Genomic DNA, 20,000 nt, shown 5'->3' with positions numbered 1-20,000 from the left:
CTTCTATAAAATAAGAAACCATTAATATTAATAATGTCAATATTATGTCATTAATATGTCAATATTATTGGTTCTTGATATCAAATTTGATAATGATATTAAATCAGCTTAAATTATACTTTAATCTACTGTTAAATATTGGCAACACTTTACTCTATTGCTTAAAATAAAATTAAGGAGAAAACGTTTTAGTATTGCAAACTGATGTCTTATACTATTAATTTCTGATAAAAATGTTAAATTATAAAGGAAATAACTTTTATCGAGGTTCTTACTTTTAAAAATTGCGTTATAGATTTACTTTTCGGTTGTTGTCAGGGTAACGCTTTGTTATCAAGTTTTATGGAAGATACGAGTGCGTGTAGTAAGTACAATTTTAAATTAAAACTTTAACTATTCTCAAGAATTCTATAGTCCTATAGAAATACTCTATAGAATTAGTTTAATTTAACTAGTGTTTTTATAGTGTTTACGAGAAATAAAAAGTTAAATGAAAGTTTATATAGGAAAGCTTAAGTATTATTTTAATTGTAATTTGTTTTAATACGAGCTACTTGCAAATAATTTAATACGAACTGATTGCAAACAATTAGTCTTTTTTTTTTTCTAATTGTCTTAAAAAATTGCCTCGGATATGTAAGTAATGGAATTGAAATGTCGTCATTTATTTTTATAGACAATTGGTCTTTTTATTGGGATTAAATGAATTATTATTATAGGTTTGTGTATTATATTAAAAGTGTTGTTATTTATATAAAAAAGTTGCTCATTTTTAATGTGTAAATGGATAAGGTTGTCCGGAACCTCCCCGTAAACAAGTGCCCGATACCACTCGATTATGCCTCATTCACGAATTCTGGTATACATCGCTCCTCTGGTCGTGGGATACAACACCATGCACTCCCAGCCAATCGCTTCTGCATATTGTGATAGATATTTTGAATAGGCCATTTTTTTAATCAAATAAATTAAAGGATTTATAATACATGGCTTCTTTAGTTTAGGCTGTGCATCACGTGTCCGCAGTAACCTATCATCGGGGCTTCTCGACGTCGGGGCTACTAGACTTTCCCCTAAAAGATTTAAATGATTTTAGTTCTTTGAATAAGTTTGTCTACGCGCTAAATAAGTTAAAGTTTTCATAAACGTAAACATAAATACTGCAACTAGGATTTTAATGTAGCAAGTAATAATTAAGTGAAACCATTTTATTGTATCCAAAGCGTCGCGGCGCTTTAGCAAACGGCGTGCCGTTAGTTTAAAAAGCTACATACTTGATTTAACGTAAACTCGTGATAAATAAAAAATTTCGTTTCAATAAAGCTTTTTGTTTTTCTTTAGTTATTGGAATATTTGTTGTAATACTCACGTTATACATTGGTTTGTTTGTGTCGATGATTACTATAGGTACTGTTTTATTTTTTCATATTTTGAATAATATTTTATACAAAATGTTTATCATTTTGTATAATAATAATTTTAACATATAATATAACAAGTGAGTTAACAAACTTACTAAGTATTATGTTTTATTATATATTGGTAAGATGCAAGGAGTCAACTAGTTGCCTTAATCCGAAACCGTTACAAAAATAGTTTTAAACAACAATGAGATTATATACTGTGTCGTAGCGAAGGTCTTTAGGGCTCGGGGCTTAAATAACAAAAAAGCGCCTTTTATATTAAAAAAACCTTTTTTTTAAGAAAAGAAGCTCTTGATAAAAAGAAGTTTTTTATCTCACTTTCCTTTTTATTTACCGCCCCTTATTCTTTTCACTCAGAGCAAAAGTCCCTTCGGCCACCATCTTGCTACGCTACTGGTTATATGGTAATAATGGTGATTAATGGTAAATAATGGTAATTACTTTGCTTCTCTGCATACATTAAGCGCCCAAAAATCTATAAAAATTAGACATTACGTATTACATTATACGAGAAAAAATTTTATACAAACTTAACAAAGACATATAATATTTTGATTAAATTTAGTTTATTTCGCCGTTCAAAAAAAAAGGTTTTCAATAAACAAAACGTAAAAAAGTATATAAATGGCTGGAGTATAAGTTAGCCTTATCAGCCCCATTAGGAACGCTTTTAAATATCCGTATCATATATAATTTTCTACTAAAATAATAACTAAAATGTTTACAAATGTTTATTAGTAACATTTATTTTAAGATCAGGAAGTTTTAAAGGACAGTTTTCTGTTTTAGTTGGTTTGTGAAATAGAATAAATTTAGTTTTGTTAACGTTAAGTGAGAGTATATTACAAATAAACCATTCGTTTACTTTGTTTACTTCCTCATTAACTACTTTAAAGAGGGTTTTAATAGTCTTATGAGAAAAAACATATTAGAGTCATACGCAAGCAAAATCAAATTTAATAAGTTTGAATTAAAAGATTGATTGTTTATCTATAGAGAAAGCGGTAACGTTCCTAAGATCAAAACTTGAGGAACTCCGTATGTGATTATTACTATTATTATTATTATTTTTTTGTCATTTAAATTATAACGTTTTTTTTTTCTAAACATCTAAAGTACGTACTTCGCCCACTGAGTGGCACAAGACGTGTGTTCAAAAAATAGTTTTAATTTTCTAAAAATATTTTGTTTTTTCATTAAACATACGCATTATTTAGTCAGAATTTTGTTCTATTGTTTTTAACAAAATTATTGCAGTTTTAAATCGTTTTTAAAAAGAACTATTTTTAAATATTAAAGGTTTGTCTATGGTGATGATTTGCAGTGTTGGTTCGTAACGTCCGTGACTTCATTCAACTTGAATGCTTTCTTAAAGTTAGCACAAAATCTTTTGAAGATTGTTCAACCTGCATTGGATGTATTTTAATTTCGTTAGCCATCTTTGTTATCTTTTACATTCTGAGTGTTTTTTGTTAATGTGAAACAGTTAGAAATCAAAAAATAAATGTTGCGTTAAAACACAGACCATTTCGGTAAGTACAATGAATGAAGACTATTGTTTTCAGGGGGTATAATTGTGTCAACGTGGCGTTTGAAAACACAAGTCCATTTTCTTCTTCTCAGATCTATGATAACAATTCTGCAGTAATTCATTGCAGGTGAACAACCACTAATAAGATTATTATCAGAATTTTACATACTTTTGGTATTGTAAAACTACTATAAAAGTTTCAAACACTTTTTTCCATAGCTTTCATTTTTTAAAACACAAATAGCTGTCTTTATTTTTTATAATAGTTTGGATTCATTTCCAATAGATGCTTGACGTAACATACGGGACAAATCTTTTTATTTTTTGGTTTGTAAAAGTTGAGTAATGCTGTCAAACCCTCGTTTACTTTTTCTAGAAAAAGTTTCATTGATGATTTTAATAAATAAATGTTAGTAAATATTTATTAGAAGTATATTATTCATTAGCACTAAAAAGACTTTAACTAATACTAAAATAATGTGTGCTAATCAAATTAATCGTTACATTTTAGCAATATTTATTTGTCTTCGTTTTTGTTTGTTTGCTTTGTTTGTTGTTGTTTTTTCTTTTTTTTTTTTTTTACTTGAAGCTTGCTTTAATATATAAATTTATGACTTAATCATATAAATAATAAAGATTTCAATATTTATTTTAACTCCGCACACTTAATTCTAAATTTTTGATTTTTGCAGTTGCTTCATTTTGCATATAAAATTACTTATTTTTTATATTTACTTTGCGTTGAAATTTATTTTGAGGTTTGGTGATAAGATAGTAAATCTTCTTCTTGCCTTTCTCTCTCTTGCTATCACTATATGTTGTTAATATCTAACAGTTGCTATCAGTATATATTGTTAATATCTAACGGTTGCTATCAGTATATTTTGTTAATATCTAACGGCTCTTATCAATATATGGTAGCTAGATATTCGGCGTTTACGAAAGAAAACACAGTTAAAAAAATTATTTTTACAGATTTGGCACTGTATCCTCCTCCGTAAAAGCCGGAAACCTGGCAAACCTATATTAGTATACGTTGGTAATATCTAACGGAATGTTTTATTAACTTGGAAAAAAGTTATATACAAAAAATAAATTAAAGCACTTGTATGCATTATTGGACAGAAACGTCGCAATAAGGTAGACAGGATAGGTAATATCCAGAGAGCCACCGAACATATAACAGGCTTGAGGGCCACCGAGTCTAAAAAAATGCCACTGTTACTGAATGCTAACGTAAAAAATTATCTCTAAAATTATGTCGAGCTAGCCCAGATAAACTCCACATAACCTAATATGAGTTAGACACCTATACATAAAGTTTATAGATTTATAAGAATTAGAAAATAATAAAAGAACTTATGCATTATACTATTAAATTCAAAAATTTATTATATTTTTACTTTACTATTTAAAACATAACAAATATGATAAATATGTAATTTATTAAGTATGGTAATGTAAAAACATAAAAATATTAGTGTGTGCATAAATTAACTTATTTTTACTTAAGACAGGCACATTGGTTAAATATAAACAAATAAAGATAATAGTATTATAATAAATAATAGTGTATTATTTATAAACATTGCTTTTATATGCTTATATCTAACTGTGAAGTAAAATCTTATGCATTACTTAACTTTCTTTTCTGATATTTTTAAAACATTACCACAGTTTTCCTTCTCCAACTAAGCTGTTCTTAGAACACCCTTACAAGTTGAATCCCAAAGATTACGTTTATATTTTTTCTGGTTAATTCAAACTAAATTCATCATTTAATTTAGACAGCTTTTAAACTATTTTTTAAAATATTAAATGCATATAAAAACTGACAATGTTATTTATTGCACATTAGATAACTAGTGTATTAATACACTCGTTATCTAATGTACATTGAAACTAAATAATGTAATTAAAACTAAAAGTTTATTTGTTGCAAACCAAATAAACATTAAGAATCAAACTGATTAACTTGACATACTTGCTGTAGTATAGTATATTTAATTATATATTATTCATGCATATACTTATTTTATCTATTGTCAGTAGCTTTGCTTACTTTGCATAACTTGCAATAGTATTGCAATACTATTGCAAGTTATGAAAAAGTAAGCAAAGCTACTGGCAATAACTAAAATAAGTATATGCATGGATAATATATAATTGAATATCTAAATAATAAGTATATATATATGCATTTTGTAATGCATTATAATATGATAGTATCCAGAGACGTAAAATAAAAACAAGACAGTTAAATGAGTATCTAGACGTTTTGGGACCAAGATTTAAGTCTCATCATACTATGATGCATTATAAAATGGATACATATCATATTCTAACTATTGCAAATGTATCTAGTTTTTTATGTCTGTATGTTTATTATAAAAAACATAAAATTTATAGTCTTATTAAATACAGAAAAACAGAAGAATGCAGTAAATATTGTTCAATCAAGTTAGAAATAGTTGTTACTCTACGAGTTAAGACGGCATCTTTAAAAGCGCATTCGTAAAACCCATGGTTCACCCATGGAAATTCCATGGGATTTCAACTTTTATGGAATTTCCATTTTCCGTGGGAAAACCATGGTTTACTCATGGAATTCCATGGGTTTTGCATGGAATACCCATGGAATATTTCCGTAAGGGAGGTCTCAAGACTAAAGTCTTGGTCTCGAGACGCCTTGAGACTCATATTTAACTGTCTTGGTCTTGGTATTGGTATTGAATCCTAAAGTCTTAGTCTTAGAAAACCTAGAGTAATTGGTCTTGGTCTCGGACCTCTACTGTCTTTCACTTTCTTGATTCTTACGAAAAATATGAACTCATTGAATGGAATAATTACACTGATAAACAAATAAAAATTTTTTGTGGAAATCTTGATAACTAGGTGGTTTTTTTTAAAACAAATTAAGTATGCTGATTTCAAATGTGCAAACCATTTCTTTCTATCACGTTCAGTTTTTGAGATATAGAGCATAACGCATTTATGCATGTTAAATCAATTTTAATAAAATATAATACATGGAAATCTTTATAGTGACATATTACTATAATGATTTACATGTATTATTTAATATAATTTTAAGCAATTTAAGTTATTAATATATCATTATTTTAATATTATATTTTGTTTTTATAAGTTAAGTAAAATATTATAATTGTTTTAAATAACTTATTTAACTTCGTAATTATAAATTTAAAACGTAGCTAATTAAATCCTAAAAATGATTTTTTAACTATAATTGTATTATATATAAACTTTTCTTTATTTTTTAATTCGATTAAAGACAAATAAAAACACAATTTTTTTATATTAAAAATAAAGTTTAATATTAATAAATATTGTCTGGTTTAAATATTTTTGCTTTGGCTTTACGCTTGTGACGAACGTTTTGCAAATCCCTTTGAAGTGTCCAGCAGTAACCCGCTAACGTTGTTTCACTCCAACAACCTTGATAACGCGACTCCATTACAATTAAATCTTGATGAAAGCGTTCACCATGTTCGTCACTTACAGAACCTAGGTTTTCTGGAAAGAAATTAAGATGCGAGTCAAGGAGATGAATTTTGACGGACATGTTGCATCCCATATCTCTATAGACATTTATGCAATTTTTAACCACATCTTCAAAATTTACAGACTTATTATTTCTGAGAAAATTAGCAACAACGTGTTTAAATGCCAGCCATGCATTTTTTTTAATTCCGCTAAGTAAATTTTTAAAGTGGATATCAGTAAAAATCTCTTTTTTTTAAGGACCTATAAATATACCTCCTTTCACCTTAGCGTAACTCAATTCAGGAAATTTGTTCCGTAAGTAGGGAAGACCGGGGCTAGTTGCAACAGGGGTAAGTTGTAACAATGCGGTTTAAAGAATGATTGTTGTATATTTTTCCTGAATTTTTCTTAAATAATATAACTATAACTTTAACACGTCAGCTGTAAAAAACTTACAGTTATTAAATAAAAATTTCAAAAGTTATTGATATATATATATATTTTTTTTCAATATAAAATTCTAAATTTCGTTTTTGAAGTTTTTTTGGGTTTTACTTTAAACTTAGAGGTATTTGACCATAATAAAGTAATGGTAAGTTAAAAAAATCTTTTTCAAACACAATAAGTTAAAAAAAAAAATTTTTTTTAATAAAAATAATTATATACAGTGATTAGAGTGATTATGATGCCTATGGGGTTGGTTGCATCAAATTGCTTGGGGTAAGTTGAATCATAAATTAGCTGCGGGTTTTGTTGATTTTACGTACTTTACTTGTTTTTTTTAAAATGATGGACGCTTTTTTTATCTAACAGGGTAACAATAAACGAAAACAAAAATTTTATGATGAAGATAAGTTTATACAGTCCCTGGCCAAATTATTAGACGCACTAAAAAATTTTAATGAAAAAGGAAAATTATCTTGTGATGCCATACAGGAATTGTGTATTTACCAGGTGCAATATATGTTTTTTGCTTATCCATTTGATTATCTATATTATATTACAAATAAAACATTATTATGAAAGAACAACATGTATTTATTGACTCTTTAAAGAAAACGGACATAAATATACTTAAATGTCAATATTTTGTTGAGCCACCTTTAGCCGCTAGAAGATCTTTAATTCTGCGCGGCATGCTGTCAATACAGGACTGTAGCGTCTCCAGCGTTTGAGGATGATGATTCCAGACGTAAATTATTCTTTCTGTGTGTTGAGGTTTGTTTGTAATGACATCTTAAGCCACTTCTCTTTTCATCAACTCCCAAACGTTTTATATGGAGTTCAGATCCGGGCTATTACCCGGCCAATCCAACAGAGGAATATTTTGCTCTGCCAAAAAAGCTTTGATAGATTGAGCTGTATGGCAGGGAGCTCCATCTTGCATAAAAGTGAATGGTTCCCCATTTGGAAACCATTCTTGGAGCTTCGGAATCAACCGATTTTGCAAGACATTTTTGTACTGGTCTTGCTTCATCTTACCATTTACCACGTACAGACGTCCAGTGCTTTTGCTGTTGATGACTGATCAAATCATCACTTTTGTAGGGTGCTTCATAGTCTAAACAACACAGTCAGGATAAAATTTTTCTCCGTGACAACGACGCACAAACTGAGCTTTGTTCTGCAAAATTTCAAATGTGCTTTCATCAAAGCAGACCTGTCAAAAATAGCAACAAAAAACACTAAACATTTGTGCTGGTCTTCTGTCATCATAGAAAAAGGTTAAATGCATTATTTGTGAAGAAATTGTAAAGAAATTGTAACAATTTACCGATCTCCAGAAGTTCAGACCTTATCACGGAACTGTTTGGCCCACGTCAGAAGCTTTGCTTTTATTGCAGGTGTTAACTTGGGCTTCCTGGCAGGGTCTCAGGCTTTAAAATCTAAATCTATTAATTTTTTTTGAACAGTGCGTTCAGAAGCGTTCACATTAACACCTTTGAGTTGCAATATTATCAGTTTTGTGGTATCAAATCTGTTTTCAAGGCAAATTTTCTTTAAAGATCTTTCTCCCCTTGGAGTGAAAATAGGCTTTCTGCCGCATTTTTTCTTTCGTTTTGGGATCAATTCTTCCCCTGACTCAATTTTCTGTTTTATGCGTCGTATACTAGCTTCAGATATCTCCAATCTTTGTGATATTTTGAGATTTGAAAGTACTTTAGCATTCACAAGGGCCTTTATTTCAGCTTTTTTGCGTGGTGTAAGATCGGCTTTTTTACCCATACTTAAAGTGTTCAAACTTATTATTATTTATAAACGTTGCACAGGAAATAAACAGTTAAATGCGTAATATGTACTGTAAAACTGCTAAATAAACAAACACTTTAGATTGCTAACTGAAACGCTAAGAGAAAACTCACTTGCAAACTGCTAAATAAACAAACACTTCAAACACGTCCGCAACTGAAGCCACCGCGAACGCGACTGGAGCAGCTTTCGACTTGTACGCGTTAATGTACTAATTGACTCACGCTGGAATACCATATATGGAAAATACATATAAACACGATTTGTATAATAAATTTCCTACATAAAAATCCATCACATCCATGTTTAAATGTGAATGTACTGCATATAAACTGGTATAATGCGATAAATTCTTAAAAAAGCTCGAGTGCGTCTAATAATTTGGCCAGGGACTGTATGTATATAATATATATGAAGCATATGTATATATACGTATATATGTTTATGTATTACAGATTAAGATTATATATACATGTATTTTATATGTATATTATGTATAATATACACATTACATACATTTCATGTAACATGTATATACTTAATATGTAACACATGAATATATATATATATATATCTATATATATATATATATATATATATATATATATATATATATATTCATATATATATAAATTTATACATAATATACATATGACATATATGTATATATATACATAATATATAATACATAAATATATATAAATACGCTTCATATATATTATATAGATATACAACTTCTTTTTTTTTTTTTAATCTTATTTTTTTAATCATTATTTTTAAAACTTGTCTTTATCATAGAATTTTGTTTTAAATTTATATATATATATATATATATATATATATATATATATATATATATATATATATATATATATATATATATATATAAATATATATATATATATATATATATATATATATATATATATATATATATATATATATATATATATACATATATATATATATATATTAGGTATGTTACAGGAAATTTTTTAATTGATCAAATATTAGATTGTTATATATCTTTGGAAAGAGCTTTATTACAGTATTTTAAAAGTGAAAAAATTATCAAAATCAAACAATTTGACAAAAAGTTATAACGTTTTAAACACCGATTTTTTGATATATGGATTTGTTGAAGAAACTGTTGTCAAAAAAATACTTTTCTGAACTAAAATTAATATAAATTTGTCAATTATTTTTAAACGCCTATAACTTGGTATCAAAAGATAGGTATAAGAGTGGGCTACAAATTCATGTTGGTTTCTAGCCTCTGGGCGTATATGGGAGGCTAGAGGGGGTACCAAACCAACACCTACACCGCCAATAAATGCAAATTTTATTTACAAAAAAGTTTTTTTTTGGTAAAATAGTTGATTTTTATATTACTTTTTAGAAGTAGTTATTTACTTCCAGACCACTGCCAAATATGAGACTTAGGGTGGGTGTAAGGGTGTCAGTGGGTGTAAAGGTGTTAACACACCCTAAAATGAAAAAAATATTTTCTATAAAATTTTTTTTCTTTATTAAAAAAAAAATTAGTATTAAATACAAAAACTTTATTTTACTACTACTAGCGATACACACATTGATTCAGTGAAAAAGGGGGCGTGTGCCACTACATCCCTCCAACCTAAAAATAGAATCAAATTTTTATATGCAATTTAGAAAAAGATTCAAATTACTTTTATTTAAAATAGAATAAAACAACATTAACAAAATTACAAGATGCATCAGAGGATCCATTCTTTCTGTAAAAAGAGCGTTTAAATCCCCCTTCCCAACCTAAAAAATAATATTTTTAAACTAAATTATTTTGAACTAAACCAATTATTAATTTTTGTCTTGGCTTTTAGTAAATGATTAAAATTTTAAATTCCATCAATAAAAAAATCAATCAATGAAACAAAATAGTAATCATTTTTAACAATAGACACGACGAGAACGTAAGCCACACCACTTGCTGTACTTTTTTGCAAGTCACAACACTTGATGTACTTTTCTTGCAAGTCACAACACTTGCTATACTTTTTTGCAAGTAACAACACTTGCTGTACTTTTTTGCAAGTCACGCCACTTGCTGTAATTAATTTATACATATACTGATAATAACTTTTATATATATATTTATAATACTTAAATCACATAAGTAATATTAATATTGGTTTCTACTATTACATAAATAACATTAAACCACATAATAAAACAGCAAAGTTATGAAAAAATCAACTCTCCTGCAATAACATCAGCAGCAAGCTGGATTTTTTTTATGAGATGGTCAACAGCTTCTGAATCAGATTCATCCTTTTTCCAGTAAGAAATGGTATAAATTCTGTCTTCTTTTCTCTTATTTACTTTTTCTATTCGCCCATCATACATGACAGATTTGTTATTATCTGTATCAAACCATTCATGACAGAGTTCTCTCCCAACAATTCTTTCATACATTACATCATATAAGTCATCAAGTTGTTTAATAGATAAGTGCTTATATAAATTTTTCATATCATTAAAAGACAGAACACGCAGCTCTCGCTCCAGCTTTTTTTTTTCTTTTTCATCAATTTTTTGTCTTTTGCATGTTCGTCTTTTTGAAATCTCTGCTCGTAATGCAGTGTGTTTCAGTCAATTGTTTATTCTTTTTTTACAAGCTGCTTGCATTGACCACTTAACTATACTTTCCCTAGATATTTTGTCAAGACTATCTAGGTAATCCATAGTTCTATTCTTTTTTGATCTTATTTTGCAAGATATATAACATACTGTTGCATTTGGAGATCTTCCTTTAGCTTCAATAAACATACCCATTAACTCTTCACTATCTATGTTGTGAAGCCTTGCACTAGCCATCTCCTCCTTAAGTGCCTCTGTAATAGAAAGTGAGAAATATCGCTCATATTGATGGTTCAAAACATCTTCCACTGCAATAAGACAAGTCAAAATCATGTTGATAACCTGCTCATCGATGGAGCATAAATTTTGACAGGTTCTAAAACATTTGATTTAAGGGGATTTTCGAAAAAATCCTTTTTACTGTTTATAATTGTTTGCAAAACATTTTTAACTACTTGGATACTTGCAATATGATCAAAACTTGCTTTTTCAGCTGATACATAAAATTTATCCAGGGTCCAGTAAGAAGTTTTCCAAATATTGCTAGCACACACATTTGTTTTATGGCAGTTGTATTACAAAATGCTGATCGCAGAACTGTTTGTAAAGTGCCACACTTTACTGTTCCAATGGTCAGAAATTGAAAAATTTCTGACCATTGGAACTGTAAAGTGAGGCACTGAAAAAAGATGAAACAAGTACGGAAGAGTATATGGAAGACTATTGCCACGATATCTTGGAATTGTACCTCGTGGCAATTTGTTATTGTCTAAAAAATTTATGAATCCTGCCGGATCACCTTTGCCATCTTTAAATCTCATTTTGTTCATTGCCAAAACAATTTTAACTGCCATACAGTCGTGTTCAAATAATAGGCAACTTTCCTTTTCCAAAGACTGTAATGCTGAACGACATGAAATAGTTATTGATTCAAGTGGGTGCAAATGGCAGTTCAGCTCATTTAAATTCTTACCCCAGGTTGTACAAACTTTGGTAATGGTAAAATGATTTGCTGCAACTCTGTCTGTCATTGTGTTTGATATATTTGAAATAATAGACTTACGACATTCGTTGAAGGAAAGTGAGAAATAATCTGAATAAACTAAAGCCATATGATCCACTGCATTACATATGTGATTTTGGTAATCATCAGATGTACCTCCAGGTAATTGGTTAAGGGCAATGACTTGACATTTATTCTTTGAAGTCAAGTGGATGCTGTTGATATGGACACCCTCTTGCGTTGTTGCATCAAACCCAAGAGTTAGATTATTATTATTGAAAGCCCATTCAGCTGCTTGCAATTCAGATATACTGCCTAGTTCACGAGCCATTTGTTCAACTGTAATACGCTGAGGAATATGTAAAAATTTAACACCTAAATATTGTGCAATTTTCTGCAATAAGAATGGAATGTTACATGTTGGAACATAAGACAACAACATGCTGTAAATTATTATTCTTGTTTGTAATGCATGAGCCTTATTATCTTCTGGTGTATCTGAAAGTACAATATTGTCCTCCTCCATCTGGATTATATCATTTTCTAATCTAGATAATGCCATTTTGTTTTCCTTTATGACATTATTATGTTTGAGATTCATTTGTTGTTTCTTTTTCTTTAATTTTTTTGCCTTTCTTGTAATTATAAGGTTGCGAATACGTCTACTGTAATAATATGTTTGTAACTTTTGTTTTAAGTCTCTAACTTCTGCTCTTAATGCTTTTATAATATGTTCTTTTCTTTTAACACTTTGCCTTAAAACTTTCAATTGATATGGCATGCTCTTTATTTTAGCTTTTACTAAAGATATCTTATTTTGGTATTCTTTAGAAGAGCTAGCTAACTTTAAAGACAAATGAGACAACCTATTCTTTAATTTTATTTTCTTTTTCAAGTTAATTTTTCTCTTGAACTGTGCCTACTTTGTAAATTTATGATTTGACCTTGTGAACATAAAGATTCACTATTTATTAAAGATAACATAGTAATGTTTTCCAATGATGACACAACTAAAGAAGTTGATACAAGGTTTATGCTATTAGAGTTAGCTTGCAATGAATTGGTTAATAGTGTTTTTTAGAATGCATAGGTCTCATTGCAAAATGTAATAAAATGTTTAGAGTCTCTTTTAAAGTTGTAAACCCATTTCTTTGCTTTATTAACAAGGGTCTGAATATCATTTTTGCTAATGCTGAAGCCAAAATACTCTTTGACTTGTTTGACAGTTTCAATAAACAACTCACTGTTTAAAGTAAAACAAAAAAGTATATGTCCTACCCTACACTGATTGTTTGTTTCGCAAGGTAATGTAAAGTTAGCAAACAAAAACTTTTTAAACTTGCCACGAAATATATGTAAATTTCTTTTTGGGCCCATATTATCTTTAAAATTATACCAACTTAGTCAATTGGGTAAATACTATGCAATAGGAGAAATACTATAATAAGAAAATATAAATGGATAAAAGAAAAAGTAAGTGCAAACAATAGCATAAATACCTTCTACAACCAATGCTAAGTACAATGCTAATGTTTTCAATTTCAGTAAAACCAATTTTAATCTTATTAACTGCATATTAAAAAAAAGTTAAACAAAAATTGGTTAAAGAACTATTTAAAATTGCACATTAACTGTTTTAATTGAAAAATTATTAATTAATAGCAAATTATAAAAGAAATAAAAATATATAATGAAAAAAAAAATTTCTTTTTAATACAATTATGAAGAAACGAATCAAATAAACTTTTCAAGTTTAAATAAATGAAACCAAAGTCATAACTGAATAATAGATAAGCATTGTAACTTTTTTTGATCATTTTAACAGTGTCTTATGTCATATTTCTGTAGTAATATTAACTTTTATTAAATTAAAAAAACTATGTGCTAATAATAAAGTTAATTATAATACTTTATTAATTTTAAGAACTTTATCTACAGCTGGTAACCAGACTAGTCTATGGATAGACTTACAACACAGACATAGACAATTCTGTATGTTGTAATGGACACAACAAATGTTTAATTTTTTGTCCTTGTTGTGTCTATCAAATTTTTGATGGTGTCCTAAGATTGCTCAGTTAAAAAATAATTTTTACTTCATAAGTCTACAAAGCATAATTTTTTGTCTATTTGGTGTCTATGATTTTGTCTAAATTTACTTGATTTCATAAAACCAGAAATATTGATTTTTGCCAATAAAATCTAAATTACCCAAAAAATCCCTTAGAAACAAAAAAGAAAATATACGATACATTATATTTGAATTTTATTTCATGGTAAAAATGACTTTTATGGTGACAAATTTAAAAATAAAAAAAACGGAATATGACAATAATGTTTACACAAATAGTTGATTTTCCAAAATTTAGATCCAATCATAGTCAGATTCATCAATAAAATGAAAGTAAAAAACATTTTTCTTTTTCACTATTGTTTTATTCACAAACCTAAATAAATTTTAACACCTATTGGAATCTTCTACTTACTAATCCACATTTTATAAAGGACAACTGCTTGATCACATATTTTTAAAATAATTTTATTGAAGGTGATAAAGATTTTAGTGACTAAGGAAAATTTTTTAAATGATAAACTTACCTTCAACTTTTTTGAAGTAATCCCAAACTGGAGAGGGCATTTTAAAAATAAATTTTCACGCACATTCACTGAGAATTGAAAAACAACTGAACTGAGTAATTAATGAACTTCAATTGAGCACAAAATAGTCCATTTTGAGGTTTTTAAATAGACATTAACTTTTTCATCAACAGCACACGCTGGACAAAAAATTAAAAAATGAACTTCTGTTAGAAAAATTGTATTTTTAATTTTGTGCTCGTTTTCAGTTTTTGAAACGATGCTGCAGTGAAAATTTAATTACTCGTTATAAGTCCAAATTATATATTAAATAGATCTTCTATACCTCATTTAAAAATCGAGATTGTTCATTTAGTGTCCGTTTTTAAAATGATTGTCTAGAAAGACAAACATTTTTTATAGACAATTCATTTTTGATAGTTGTAATTAAAATTGTTGCAATTAGTGCTTTGTCGAAGTCTATTTTTGTCCTTTTATAATAAGTCCATTAGAGATTGTCTGGTTGCTATCTACAGCTCAACTGTAATTAAAAATATTAGAGTTTTATAATTGAACTGTCTCAATAATTAGCATAAAAACTTATAAAAATTGAAACTAGCTAAATCATTTATTTAAATCGTACTTAATATGATTCAAATAAATTACCATTCCACAAAAAGTAGTGGTAATATCATTTATTAAAATGATTTTACCACTACTTTGATTGCCATAAGAGAATTATTGAGGAGAACGTTTGATTACTACAAAAACTTTTATTTTTTCATTTTTCTTTTTAGTTAAATCTGAACCAATTATTATAATTTTAAAAGCAGATTGAAGTTCCTCTTCATCCGCCCCTCCCCCTCCCCATGTCTCAAAATTAAAGCGGAAAATCAAAATTTATGTACCAAAAGTGCTGCACAAAATACAGTATGTGCTGCATGAAATAAATCAATGAAAATTGGCAAGTGCAAAAAAATTGTGTAAACTTAACATTGAGAATAGTATTGCAAAAAAAAGCAAGCATTTCTTCAACATTTACTGAATGCACAAAGTATAACTAAGTTTTTGTCATTTAAAAATCTACTTTAAAAAGTTTTTATTGTAATCAAAAGGTACAAATTTATAAAGTTTAAATACTCTAATTTTAAAAAAATATCTATACCAATATATAACTCTAAATAAAAAACCTCAAAATACGTTTTTTCTTCAATAGCGAAAAGCACACTTCAAAAAACGTGGCACAGAATTTTAGCACAAATATCGGTTCCGTAAAACGCGTAATTCTACGTACCTATATATATATATATATATATATATATATATATATATATATATATATATATATATATATATATATATATATATACATATATATGCAAAGATACAGTATTCATTCATATATAAATAAATGATGATGTAGGTAAAGTTGTATAAAATGACTTTAATGTTTTTTTATTTTATTGTTATTTGATTAAACTGTTATTTTGTGCTTAAGTAAAATTGTAAATGAGAACTTACAAGAGAAAAACTGAAAAAAGACTTTGTCCAACAGCAGTGGTAATAGAGGTAGCAAACCATGTTATTGATGGAAAAAAAATATCGATTGGAGCATCAGCAAAAAAGTATAGAATCACTACTCAACTCTTTTTTGTTACATAAATAAAGTAAAAAAAGTTAATATAGGAATGTCGCTACCTATTCCTGGTTATAAAAAGTCACGCCAAGTTTTCAATTTAGAACAAGAAAAAGCTATTGCTTCATATATATCAACAGCTTCTGATATTTATTTTGGATTATCATCTTATGAAGCACGAAAACTTGCATTTGAATGTGCTATAAAGTATAACATTAATTTTCCAAAATCTTGGTTAAAACTTTCAATGGCTGTTCCTAACTGGATGAGAGGGTTTTTAAATTGACATTCAGGATTGTCTATCAGAACTCCAGAAGCAACAAGTCTTGCACGAGCAACTAGTTTTAATCGTGCTAATGTAGGTCTATTTTTTCAAAAATTATCAGATGTTTTAGATAGAAATCACTTTTCTGCATCTAATATTTACAATGTTGATGAGACTGGTATCACCACTGTGCAAAAACCAAACAAGATAATTGCAAAGGTAATCGTAAAGGTATTAAGCAAGTTGGAGCATTAACATCTCAAGAACGGGGGACACTAGTGATAATGGTGTTAGCTGCAAATGCATGTGGCAATAGTGTGCCTCCAATGTTTTTATTTCTGAGAAAAAAATGTTTTGATCACGTTATTCGTGATGGACCAAATGAATGCATTGGTGCTTTGAATGGGTTAGGCTGGATGAATGTGGAGTGCTTTGTTACTTACTTAAACCACTTTATTCAGCATGTTAAGCCCACAAAAGAAAGCCCTGTGTTATTACTTTTAGACAACCATCAGTCTCATTTATTCTTTTAGCTAAATTATAAGGAATATTCTTTTTAATGTGAAATTAATAACATTGTGTAAAGATAATGGTATAGTTTTGCTTTCCTTCGCTCCTCATTGCTCACATAAGTTGCAACAAAACAATGAGTATATATTATTTGCCAGGAATTGCAAAAATAGCCTTACAGCATTCTCTTACACAACAAAACATAAGATCTGGTTTTAGAGTGGCAGGAATATTCCCATATGATAAAGATATATTTTCAGATGCAGATTTTGCTCCGTCATTTGTTACTGATCATCCAGCAACTCGATCTAAAGCAGGCATTGATATTAGCATATCAACTTCAATCTCAGATGCATTCCATCTCTGAAATTGTTAGAATTTTCCCCAGAGAATATAAGACCTCTGCCAAAAGCACAACCTAGGAAAGAAATACTCACTAGATCAAATAGAAAGTATGCAGAAATTTTTACAGGTACTCCAGTAAAACAGCGACTTATGGCTGAAAAAGAAGTTAGTTCTAGAAATAGAAAGTCTTATATTTCTACATCAACAAAAAAAAACATTAAAGTTGAATTAAAATGGAATTAATGTAATTTTTTGCATTAAAAAAATTGTTTTTTAAACAAAATGTTGTGTTTTTATATCCAGCATAATAAATTGCAACTCAAGGAAAATACTACTTTCTTTTATTATAATTATAAAATTTTTGTTGCCAAATAGAAATTACAGATTAATTAGTTATTTTTCTGTGAACTCTATAAGGCTTATTCTTCTAAAGTATTGCCCCGTTCACTGTTGCAACTTGTCCCGATGCGGGGTAAGTTGCAACATTTTTTTATTTATTTTTGTTTCACTATTGCGCATTAACTAAGTTTTATATTATATTTATCAGTGTTGGATTAACATGTCACTAAGATCTATTTTATAACTCTGAAAAAAAATTTCAAAAATCTTAAAGTTTAAGGAGATAAATGCAGTTTTTTAAATTTTGTTTCAACTAGCCCCGGACTCCCCTACATAAACGACTCTGAGTCATTGTGTAGCGCCTTAACAAATTTTTTCATAAGTCCTAATTTTATATGAAGTGGTGGCATAATTATTTTATCACGTTCAACTAATGACAATTGAAAGACATTTTTATTTCCTGGCTGCATTCTATCTCTGATTGGCCAATCCTTCTTTACATAGGGTTGCTTTCTATCTCTACTGTCCCACTCATATATAAAGCAATAATACTCTGTGTAGCCTGTTTGCATTCCTATGAGAATTGTAATTACTTTTTAATCACCGCATTTTCTCCAGTTATATTTACCATAATCAATTTTATATAAGAGCTGTGACATGTATCGTATGTTTCTTTTAGGTTGGCAGAATATGCAATCGGTACAGACGCATATATATTTCTATTGTGAAGCAATACTACTTTTAAACTGCTCTTTGATGAATCAATAAGTAATCTCCATGATTCTATATTAAGTTCAATACCAAGGTTTTTTATAAGATTCTCAATATCCGTGTAATAACATATATTCTCATTAACTGAAAAAAACATTACCAATTCTTTGTGACGGTTTTTCATATGATAACCAGAATAATCAGAAAGTCGTGTAATGACATGTGACATAGTTAACCTCTATACAAGCATTCCACTAATCTTGGATTAGAAGCCTTAAAATTTTGGATAAATAAATATAAAGGCTTGATAGATAAAAGATTTACACCTGAATTCATAATTGAGTCAGCATCTTTTATTCTAAATAACAATAATTTCATATTTGACCAACAACTATTTCACTAAATAACTGGTACAGTCATGGGTACAGATTTTGCACCAGATTATGCATGTCTTACTATCGGGTTCCTAGAAGAGACTAAGCTTTTTCCAAAAATCCTACCTCAGTATTTTTCTAACCATGAAGTAGATGATATAAAGAAATTTTATTTTAGATATACTGATGACGGTTTTATAATTTGGCCAAAATATCCTGACATCAGAAAATTTGAAATTTCTTTAACTGAATTAAATTACTCTATTGGGTTTACAATAGATTTTGGCAAGAAATTTATAAAAAATGAAAGCACCTACAGTGTAATTAATTTTTTAGACATTGCGATCATTCTTGAAAATTATAATAAAATTCAAACAGACATTTACTATAAAGAAACTAACACCCATGACTATTTAAACTATAACAGTCATCATCCATTTCACATTAGAAAGAATATTCCTTATAATTTAGCTAAAAGAATAATTGCTTTCACATCTAATTATGAAATTGAAAAATTACGCCTAATAGAACTAAAGTCATGGTTAAAAAAAAGTAAATACCCTGATAAAATTATAAAAAAGCATTCCATAATGCAAAACTACAAGGACCACAAAGGAATCTAAAGAAGTATTTCCTTTAATGACAACATTCTATAATAATCTCAATTGTCAACCTTTAATAACAGAAGCTAACCTTTTGCTCAAAGTATCTTATAATGTAAGAATTAAAAATGTTTTTTCTAATATTCACCCGGTATTAGCATTTAAACAACCTCCTACCTTACTATAAAAACTTACTTCTTCAAATATTGAAGTAACTAGTAAGAAGATTGGCATATTCAAATGCATAGATATTCGGTGCAAAATTTGCAAACTATACCTTCAAGAAGTAGATGAGTTTAAAACATCTAAC

At 28.3% G+C, this 20,000-nt stretch overlaps 1 protein-coding gene across 2 annotated transcripts in view; it reads left to right on the top strand.

The window, feature by feature from the left end:
• The window catches only part of LOC136074940 (transmembrane protein 272-like), a 25,526-nt gene that overhangs the window by 2,992 nt on the left and 2,534 nt on the right, over positions 1-20,000 (top strand). For both annotated transcript variants that reach the window (XM_065787141.1, XM_065787140.1), the window contains exons 3-4: positions 296-364; positions 1,342-1,407. In XM_065787141.1, the coding sequence (XP_065643213.1) occupies positions 296-364; positions 1,342-1,407 (135 nt within the window). The remainder of the gene's footprint in view (positions 1-295; positions 365-1,341; positions 1,408-20,000) is intronic.

The sequence above is a fragment of the Hydra vulgaris genome, chromosome 01 (assembly GCF_038396675.1).
Source record: "Hydra vulgaris chromosome 01, alternate assembly HydraT2T_AEP".
Taxonomy (NCBI): domain Eukaryota; kingdom Metazoa; phylum Cnidaria; class Hydrozoa; order Anthoathecata; family Hydridae; genus Hydra; species Hydra vulgaris.
The sequence above is the reverse complement of the archived record's forward strand: the minus strand, read 5'-3'. Positions and strand labels throughout refer to the sequence as shown.